Consider the following 11,054-nt stretch of genomic DNA (forward strand, 5'->3'; position numbering starts at 1 on the left):
AACTCTAAAAGTTATAACAAGGACAAAACAATAACATACATGACGTGACTTACAGTGATTTCCATAAGTGACCAGAATCTTGCGTAACCAGAATCTCGAGTAACCAGAATCCATAACCAGAATCCAATATTAGTGACCAATCCATAAAACAGTAGCAGTAAAACTAAACCTAATAGTAACACCCCGCATACCTACGGGTGAGCTTGGATCGTTGAAGCGTGATCCACAACTCGGTGATATTTTTTTTGACGATTTGATGAAACTTTCTTCCACAAGGAAAATATGCTGGAAGGCAAACTCTGATCCACGTCTTCCACAACTCGCTGGAAAAATCATCGGGATTTTTCGACTCGTCGGGAAAATATTGATCACACATGGGGTACCAATTCTTCTGACGAAGATCGTCACCGTTCTTAGGACATACAATCACCAGATCCGTAACCGTAACCCATTGAATCACACATACCGAAACGATTATAGGATTAGATGAATCATTTACCCTAGTTGGTAGAGTAAAAACCCATTTTGCAAAGAAATCAAGAATCTTCCAGAGATAACAACAACTGATTACCCAACAACCAGTCTCCCTAGTTGAAGAAGCATGATTTTGCGTTTCTTCAAAGTCAGCCCCCTTCCGGAGAAACTCGCCGTGAATCTTCTGGTCACTGCAAACCACATTTATTACATCCCTACTGACACAACATACTAAGATAGAAGAACCAGTGAAAACCCACACCAAATAGCCGGACAAGCCATTCACAGTATGAGAAACTAGATCGAGACTTTTACAAACTAAACTAGAACAAACGAAATACATGAAACTAAGTACAATACTACAACAAAAATGGAAACTATCAACTGCAAGAGCAAAAAAAGAAAGAGATCTTCCCAGATCTTCTCCAAAAGGAGCCGATCCGAGCAGATGAAGAAGCGCCGGGGAGGGTTTTTTCGTTGAGAGAAAAGAGAAGAGAGAGGGAGGAGAGAGCCGGGGAGGGTGTATAATGATCAATCAAGTAATATTAATCTAACAACTGTTCTGCATACTACTTATGAGTAACAGTTAGGAAAAATCTGAACAGAAGAAACATTAAACAGCTAAAATAGTGTATGGATTGAGTCGGATTTGCCTCATGCCCCTGATTGCTGCTTGATGTAACTATAAAGCTGTTGGTGGAAGGCGTGATCCAAGGAGAAACAGTCGTCCATACTGGCTAAGGAACGCCCTTCTTTTCTACAAAAATGTGGGAGTGATTCATAGTCCATGACTTTCAACAACTCTTCTTTCCCATTACCTTTGAGCACCTGAATTTTCCTCTGCGTCTCTTCCCGCAGTAGTTTCTTCACAATCTTCCATAATTTTGAAAATGCATATGGGGTATTAACAACGTAGTATGTCACGGCTATTTCTGGATAATTGAGGTCATCGATAGTAGCTATTGTGGTCAGTAGCTTTATCTGGCTGATCGCAGAAAGCTTTAAACAAGTCATATCGAAAACTTTGACACAAGTCCCAATATAGCGTCCATATTTCTTTGTTGGCTGAGGAAACACAACTAGGTCACGATATTCATTGATCTGGATATGTGACTGGACATAATAATCGACCGGACCTTTGTCGTATGTACTTTTTCCAACGCCAATGGCAAAAACAGGAAGGCCTTCTTTTGTGTAACCTGACAATCCTAATAATTGGGAGTCTCGCACAGCTTTGTATAATTCAGTGAGAGCTATCGGTCTCATTAATATCTTATCAATCTTGTTTTCCATCCTCCAATTTATACAATCAATTAACATCTGATGTGCTTTGGGAACATTCCAAGCTCTAGCCTTAAGAAACCGCACCAAAGTTTCAGCTGGATATCCTTGGTGCATATTCCGAAAACTTTGCTTTAGAGGTTCTTCAAGTTTTTCTGCTAAATCAAACAACTGTTTGATCGCTTCTTCTTGAGAAACCATCGCTGTAGTTTTTTTCTCTAATCAATTTTTTTTTCTACATAAACCTAACCTAACTTTAACCGTAGAGACGAAGAAATCTTTTCGACTTAATTCTCTTGATCTTTTTGTATTTCTAGGAGAGGTAATACCTATATATATTTTTTCTTGAAGCCTACCTATATTTTTTTTTCCCGTGCTTTTCTGTTTCAAAATCTATGATGGACTATAAAATTCTATTTTGGAGATTACTTTGTTCTCGAGTAAAGTATATTTTGGAGTTTCTTTGTTTGCAATGGTTTCCAATAAGCGGAGTTTGTTTTTTTTTATAGAGGTTATGGTTTGCTTGATGGTCAAGTTATTTCTAGTCCGGCATCAGAAGCAGCTGTCTATAAATAAACACCTTGTCTCTTGCCTATGATATTTCAATCCAAAGATTCAAATTAACCTCGCTCTTAGTCCTTCAACTTTACTGTACATGAAATATGTCGAGCATTCCAGTGGATCTCTATTATGATCCTTTTAAGGTTACCGACAAAATCATTACTTATTTGCAAATCTCTCTGCAAGTATTGGTATGCCCTCATCTCTAACCCTAGTTTTGCTAATATGCACCTTAATTTTATTTTCCAACGAGACAATTTCATAAGTCTAACGCCTAATTATAAGGAAAAAATTAGATGCGAATACGTAGTGCATTCAACAGGTTATGAACATTATTCAGGGAAAGTCATCAAAAAAGTGTTGATGACATGTTGTTTAAAGGTTGTTCAATCTTTTCGTCAGCAGCTCATACTATTGAGTTGTGGTGTTCTTGTAATGGTTTGGTTTGCTTACACTTTCGGGCTGTTAATAAACAATGGATTTGTCTTTGGAACCCTGCCACAAGATAATACAAGAAACTACCCAAAGCGCCAACTAGGCCAGGTTTCCTTGTTGAATTTAGTCAATCTGCTTTGGGTTATGATCATAAAATTAAAGATTACAAGTTTGTAACTATAGTTTGTTTGGGCAACTTCATTCATGAAACACCCTAGTATATACATTAGGATCAAATTCTTGGAAGAAAATTCAAGATACCCCTGACGGAAACCTTTATCAAAGGCAATCTGGGGTGCTTGTCAATGGAGCTTTCCATTGGTTAGGTGCAGGAAACAAAGAGAGTACTCTTTCCGATTTTATAATTTCTTTTGATATCAGCAATGAGAGTTCCAGTGATATACAACTACCCGGCATGGAAGATTTGAATGATGGGTGATGTGTTCGCGTGGGGGTGTTGGAAGGGTGCCTTTGTGTTATTATTGTCGATTATTATTTTGATCAACATCTTTGTGAGCGTCGACCTCAAGTTATAATATGGGTAATGCAAGAGTATGGAGTTCGAGAATCTTGGAGTAAGCGTTTTGTTATTAACCGTGGTTATATGGGCAGCCCTTACGATTTAAGCCTTTTGTGGTATTTTAAGATGGAAAGATTCTTTTTTCTGGTGTTTATCAACTATATATATATGACCTGAAACATGGAGGTACTAGATCACCAAATCTTCCTGATTCGCGCACAACTAATGTTGTAAGTTACTTTGAAACCTTAGCTTCACTAAACTTTGGAATGTACGTAAGGGAAAATGGAGAAATAGAGTTGTCAATTATTGAAGAAGAAGAAGGAGAAGAGGAATCCATTTAATTCAGGTGCATGTATATGTTATTCTTAGTCCTTGTTTCTCTTTTGAATGATTATTAGTCCGTGTTATAATAGATGAAGGTTAGATTTGCTATTTTTATTTTTCTAATCAAGAGCGTTAACCGATGACTCTTAGGAGCAGTAAAAGCAGGAAAATCCCAGAGTACCATCCAACCAAAAGAAATCAAATACCACTCTCTATCTCATTCCACTTATACACCAAACCCTGAAACTGGATGTCCTTGAGATCTGGAGAAGGAATAACTCGGTACAATTGATGGATGGACATCAAAGTTTAGTATTAGAAATAAGCAAGGTGAATAAAAAATCTCTAAGTTTCACTCAGAGTTCCTTAAAAAACTGTAAATTGATGGATGGACATCAAAGTTTAGTATTAGAAATAAGCAAGGTGAATAAAAAATCTCTAAGTTTCACTCAGAGTTGTGTTTTCAAGCACATGTGTACGTAACAGCTAAAAGCTTTCCCCAAGTTGTGATATGAGAATCGTGACATTGATGAAACTCTCCACCTGGGTCAACTTCGAGTATTTTGAAAGGTATATCAACAATAAAAGGATTTTGGAGTACAAAAGAGAACAAACAATTAAGGCTTTTGATAAAGTAAAAGACATGATAGAGAAATGCATGAATGCATATTATGACAATACAATACAATACAATACAAAAAAAAAAAAAAACATCACCTTTCCCTTGCCATGAAGCCTCCTTAATTTTATTCTCTCATTCACCCTTTGACATTCTTACAGTATAATTTAGAAATGAAATTTACCATTATTGTGTTTCTATTTTCTTATTTTAGTGGATCCGTAAATATTTTTCATGAGTAATCCAAAATATATAGATCATCGACTGACTACCAGAATATATATAGTCAAACTAAAATAAGCAGACAATGAAATAACTTTAAGTAAAGGCTAGTTATTGGTTGCATTAAGTAAAATTCACGAGGATGGACGTGTTATCACGTCATGTATATATGAAGCAATGAACTCTTACCTCCTAACAGTTTCCTGTCTAGCTAGAGACTAGAAGTTTATTTATAATTTTTCTACAGAGTTGGAGTTTGTCCCTGTTGCATCAGCCATTCTTTAAAAGCTGAATGTGTTCTTGAGAGATCTGTCTGCACAAATGATGCATGGAATGTCAGAGTGGCAAGCCCGTATGGTCTCACACCACCACTTCGCATATACTTTTGCTAAATACCAGCAATTTAACAACGGGTGATATTCACCGGTTACAAGATCCTCAACTGTGAGTTTATGGTTTTGATACTAAATTATATTCTTCCCATGCATGTTATATCAAAACACGTCCAACTTCTATAAGCATAGAACACGCCTAAGCAGTGTCACGTAAAATCTTGATGCGTGGCAGTAGATTTCTCCGTGACACCAGGAGAAACCTCCACGATATGATAGAGGAATTGCGGTGGGAGTCCAAACTCCAACCTCATAAGTTTGTTAATTAGCAATTCCATTATGTATTCTTTCTTTATTAGTCCCACATTGTATGGAAAATTAAGATCCTGCAGTTTATAATCTTTTAGGGCCTCTCCACTCATTGCCAATTGGGATGCACGAATTCTAACACTGACTCTATCGTATTGTTGTGTTCTAGTAATGCTTTTTTTATGTTTTTTGATCGTATTGTTGTTGGATCTCCAATTTACTGCTCTAGTTGACAATGAAAACACAATCGCGGATACAAGGTCAATATGGCCAAGATCCTAAACAACCAGAACTGCTCAAAAGAAGGAAGAACCTCTATTAACGGTGAGAGCTACTACCTATTAACTACAATAGCCCAGTTATAATGCAGACTCTGATAAGTAATGTCTCTAAAAGATATTGTTTTAGATGTCAAGTACAATGAGAGAGCCTTAATCTTCCTACTCAAATTTTCTTGAGAGTATTATGAATCTTGAAAAATGCACTTATTTCTCTATTTCCACACTCCCCAAACGAAAGCAAAAGGTAGTAACTCCCAAAGAGTCCTGCCATTCTCAGTGAGCCCGCGAGCCGTTTGCTTGATAAACAAGTTTGTAGCGTTTTCGCTGATAACCCAATCCCTATGAAATTCCTTCATGAAGAACATCCAGATGTCATACATTTTTGGGAAGTGAATGAAAAGATGGTCGATCGTTTTTCATTTAACTTACAGAAAATACACCTATTTGCTAACTTCCATCCCTTCTTCTTTAGATTATTTTGAGTTAAAATAGCATCATGATGAATTAACCACATAAAGAAAGAAACTTTAGTTGGTACTAAGCGTTTCCAAATTTGTGTCGAAGGGAATATGATACCTGAGTTCTTCGCCAGTCCTTTGTAGCACGACTTCACCGAAAAGACTCCGCTTGTCTCCCGTCTCCACCTTCTAGAATCTTCCCCATTGCTTAACACGATTCAGAGTGGCAAGCCCGTATGGTCTCACACCACCACTTCGCATATACTTTTGCTAAATACCAGCAATTTAACATCGGGTGATATATTCACCGGTTACAAGATCCTCAACTGTGAGTTTATGGTTTTGATACTAAATTATATTCTATAACTGGAGTTTCGTTCTTTTAATAAGCAGTTTCCTTGTTTGCAATGGTTTCCTATAACTGGAGTTTCGTTCTTTTAATATGAATCATGAATCCCAAATAGACTACGACTTAGCAAGAGAATAGAAGTCAAATAAAATTAGGATTAATAAAACCGAAATAGACTAAGTTTCCATTATACAAAGAGACTTGGACATCAATAAATTTCTACCTATATATAACTAGAGTCAGGGCCAACACAACCTATAATAATTCTTTTTAACGAAAAGAGAAGGAGAGATTTATTGTAAGAGCTAGAGAGGCTCAAGCTAAGAAAGGTATGGTCATAACCTTATAAATCTCTTCTTTGGCTATAATCTGAGTCTCTCTTAGGTCGTATAATCTGAGTTGCATGTTCACTAAACTAAATCATGTCTCGAAGGTTATGTCTAAACTAAATCATATTCTTGCAACTTTATTTCAGGATACAATATATTTAGATAAAAGTATTGAATTTGATATGGCACTGGTTGATGAAAAATTTGACTCAATGAACGAGTTATATGCTTCCTTGTTCGGTGATGAAAGTGATGATGAACGTGCGGAAGAGATTATAGAAAAAGTATTTGGTAAAAGTGATGACGATATGGAAGAACTTAAGGTTGAAGAAATAAAGATTCCATCAAAATTTGAGAAAGGACAACAGGTTTATAATGACTTTTCTGAGTCGAAACTTGAAGCTGCCGCTGCCAAGCTACGTGAGAAATATCAAAACCTAGACAAAGGTAACTAATTCAATTATTTATGAATGTAAAGACTAACTACTCTTTTTTGTTGATTCTTATGTTCTCTTGTGCTAATTATTTTTCCTATTTATACACACAGCCAAAAAGCAAAGAAAAATTCAAGTTGTTGAAGATTCTCTTTTCTTTCGCCGGCTACAAAAACCAGAGAAAGTAATCTCTAAAAGACATCCTAAATTCGGGCTTCGTCGAATTGCAATATTCTAGCGGAAGAATCAAGCTCGAGATTATTATTATAAGATTTAATTCGTGATTGAATTTTCTTTAGTAAAAAGGGAACAATATTGAGTTGTAAAGTAGCAAAACTATAAAGAACTATGTCAGTTTTCTTCGATTCTATGCATATATTGGACCATCTCTCTTATAAATTGCGAGTTTGAACAATCTTATGTATTAGAATCATAAGAAAAAAAGAATGACAATTGTTTTGCAAGTAGAAACCAAGCTACAGAAGCTTTCGGAATTATCCAATTAAAAAGCAAAGAAACCAAAAGAGAAGCAAGACTCGAATACAATTGAAAGGCGTGCGTTTATATCTTGTATACATATTCTTCGCTGTTTTGACGCACGTTGCAACGGTTTAGCACTAGTACCTAAGCGACCACAACAAATTTGGGAGCCATACATTGCATCCATGCCTACTACGCACCGCCAGACTAACTAAAACAGCAAATTGAAGTTCTGTCAGAAGTTCTTCTTCTCAAAGTCATGTGCTCTACCACGGAGCTAAGTCGGCTATTCCTGTTAGAAGTTACAATTGCATTCATTCCACATTTATTAGGTAGCTCATCTTAGATAGTGGTAATGCAAGTTTGAAATATAGCAAAGTTCTGTGTTATTTTGTGAAGCGCTTTTCTTATTCACTTGAGGTGGGTCTACTTTGTAATGACTAACAAGGCTAACAAGAGAAATCAATGGACATAGGTGATTAACATACGCAAGCACCTATTAATTAAGTATTTGAACCCCTTCAGCTAGCATCCTAGATTGGGATTTTAATATTGCAAATTTAGAGATGAATTCAAATTGGCTGGATAATCAGAAAATACAAAGAAGAGTAGAAGAGGTCAGCGGAAACCCCAGTCGCAAAGAGGTCAATGTTGTTTCTGATTTAGAAATGGTGGATTTTGTTGTGGTTCTTCTAGATCAACTAGGTTTGAGCCGAGTTACAGTCTGGAAAAAAAAGAAGAAACAATGCAAGCTAACATTTTTTTACTCGGTCAGTTCTGAATCCACCTTTGTTGTTTTTAAAGTCTAGCTGCTCAATACCTAAAATTTGAATCAAGATTATGAAGCTAAGTCTGTAACTTTCTCAATTGGAAATAGATACCCAAATCGTTTTTAACAAGTTATTAGGTATTTTTGACCATCCTAAGATGAGATCTATGTGTAGGTCGGAGAATGCAAGATCTCATTCAAAGATGAAAAAGCCTTTGTTTGAGGATGATGATTACTTGGGAGACTTTGACACCGAATCTTACTATAATGAGCAAATTGATGATGTCAAAAATGGTTCAGGATGAAAATGAGGATTTAGAAATATGGGTTTCTTTTATTTTATGGAGAACTTAGTTTCTTTGGAGAACTGTTGTATGTTTTATGTTTTGTTTTTTTTCAAGGTTTATGAGTTGCTCCTATATTTTCTTTTCCTTTCTCTCTCTTTTTTTTTTGTAACCTTGGTGTCATTCTCGTAGTTAGTAAGTTCACGAATGATAGAAGAGATTTGAAGGTGAAGGTGAGAGAGATCTCAAACTCACTAACCAAGCATCTAAACGACTATACCACGTCCTCTTGGACGACTAATGTTGTATATTATTAATACCATCATATTAAGTTTTTTTTTCTTTAAATAACTCACACATATGCATAAAAATTAAGCTATGACCTAATAAATACTAATTATTAATCATATATAGATACTGATTTTTTAGAGCCGAACTCACATTTATAATCGAATTATACACGTACGTATGCCGTTCCGAATTACTGACGAATCACGTCCTGTTGACCGAATTTGATTTTTACAAAAAACGTATAATAATCGTACGTTTGTCATTCCATACGTTTGCCGAATTTCGAATTACTAACTAGGATCACTCTCACCTATATCTTTGTCTTTTTAATTAAAGTTGGGTTTAAAAAAAATGAATATAGAAACAGAAACGACAATATTTACCAGAAGAAGAAAAAAAAGAAAAGAAAAGACTACCAAAACAAAAAAAGTTGTTTCCCTCTAAAACAGAATGAAGAAATTGATATGTAAAGAATGACTAGCAGCTTTTGTCCAAGAAAGTAACTAAGTTCTAGCTTCCTAAGCCACATCTCCATCAGTTTTAAAAGTATAATCCTTCTCAAATATAAGCTTATTGTAATGGCAAAATCTGACAGTAGCGTTGTTTGAATAAGGTTAACTCCACTCTTTGGTACTCATGTGCCTCTTTGACGCTTTTTTATCAATTTTAACCCTACGCCGTCTTTCGGGTAATTAGAGATAGCTCTAGTTGTATGAAGGGTTACATGCATAATTCAATAGAAGATTTGCGCATGCTAAACTATTTTAGAGTTTGACATAGGAAGACATACAACAAACTCTACTCATGTGAAGTGTACTTCGGAAGATCCAGAAATTGGTGAGCTGAAGATTTGTTGGGATGGTGGAGCTTGGGGAAATACAGGCCAAGCTGGTTAAGCGGTGATTGCCAGGGATGCTACCTGTCCCATTTTAAGGACGCTGTGTGTTATCACTGGCTAAATATTTAATCACATGGTAGATTTAGGCCAATTTTGGGGTCACGAAGTACGATAGCATATCATAAGTCACCATAAATATTTGGGTTATAATGATATAGATTAGTTCATATTGTGTAATTTCTGGGTTTTAAACTTTTAATACCGGTTACTAGAATTACGTGTATAAAGATCGATCAATCTTTTCTTTTTCAATAAATAAACCAGGGGCTAACTCTGAAAGTTATAACAAGGACACAAAACAATAACATACATGACGTGACTTACAGTGATTTCCATAAGTGACCAGAATCTTGCGTAACCAGAATCTCGAGTAACCAGAATCCATAACCAGAATCCAATATTAGTGACCAATCCATAAAACAGTAGCAGTAAAACTAAACCTAATAGTAACACCCCGCATAATTACGGGTGAGCTTGGATCGTTGAAGCGTGATCCACAACTCGGTGATATTTTTTTTTGACGATTTGATGGAACTTTCTTCCACAAGGAAAATATGCTGGAAGGCAAACTCTGATCCACGTCTTCCACAACTCGCTGGAAAAATCATCGGGATTTTTCGACTCGTCGGGAAAATATTGATCACACATGGGGTACCAATTCTTCTGACGAAGATCGTCACCGTTCTTAGGACATACAATCACCAGATCCGTAACCGTAACCCATTGAATCACACATACCGAAACGATTATAGGATTAGATGAATCATTTACCCTAGTTGGTAGAGTAAAAACCCATTTTGCAAAGAAATCAAGAATCTTCCAGAGATAACAACAACTGATTACCCAACAACCAGTCTCCCTAGTTGAAGAAGCATGATTTTGCGTTTCTTCAAAGTCAGCCCCCTTCCGGAGAAACTCGCCGTGAATCTTCTGGTCACTGCAAACCACATTTATTACATCCCTACTGACACAACATACTAAGATAGAAGAACCAGTGAAAACCCACACCAAATAGCCGGACAAGCCATTCACAGTATGAGAAACTAGATCGAGACTTTTACAAACTAAACTAGAACAAACGAAATACATGAAACTAAGTACAATACTACAACAAAAATGGAAACTATCAACTGCAAGAGCAAAAAAAGAAAGAGATCTTCCCAGATCTTCTCCAAAAGGAACCGATCCGAGCAGATGAAGAAGCGCCGGGGAGGGTTTTTTCGTTGAGAAGAAAAGAGAAGAGAGAGGGAGGAGAGAGCCGGGGAGGGTGTATAATGATCAATCAAGTAATATTAATCTAACAACTGTTCTGCATACTACTTATGAGTAACAGTTAGGAAAAATCTGAACAGAAGAAACATTAAACAGCTAAAATAGTGTATGGATTGAGTCGGATTTGCC

The 11,054-nt window shown here is 36.2% G+C and overlaps 1 protein-coding gene across 1 annotated transcript; it reads right to left on the minus strand.

The window, feature by feature from the left end:
• Nucleotides 1–1,128: 1,128 nt before the first annotated feature.
• LOC113340097 (phosphatidylinositol/phosphatidylcholine transfer protein SFH2-like) lies at nucleotides 1,129–3,070 on the minus strand. Its single transcript, XM_026585316.1, has 2 exons — nucleotides 3,013–3,070; nucleotides 1,129–1,973 (listed from the first exon to the last, which is right to left on the minus strand). The coding sequence occupies exons 1-2, from the start codon at nucleotides 3,068–3,070 to the stop codon at nucleotides 1,129–1,131; spliced, it is 903 nt and encodes a 300-aa protein (XP_026441101.1).
• Between the last annotated feature and the right edge of the window lie 7,984 nt (nucleotides 3,071–11,054).

The sequence above is a fragment of the Papaver somniferum genome, unplaced genomic scaffold (genome assembly GCF_003573695.1).
Source record: "Papaver somniferum cultivar HN1 unplaced genomic scaffold, ASM357369v1 unplaced-scaffold_21, whole genome shotgun sequence".
NCBI lineage: Eukaryota > Viridiplantae > Streptophyta > Magnoliopsida > Ranunculales > Papaveraceae > Papaver > Papaver somniferum.

Bases quoted from the DNA above. Each gene is read 5' to 3' on its own strand.
- LOC113340097 (XM_026585316.1), bottom strand. From the start codon at position 3,070: ATGGAAAGCTCCATTGACAAGCACCCCAGATTGCCTTTGATAAAGGTT. The intron at 1,974-3,012 runs GTATCTTGAATT...AAAATTGATTAG, and splicing joins GATAAAGGTTTCCGTCAGGG to AGAAAAAAACTACAGCGATG.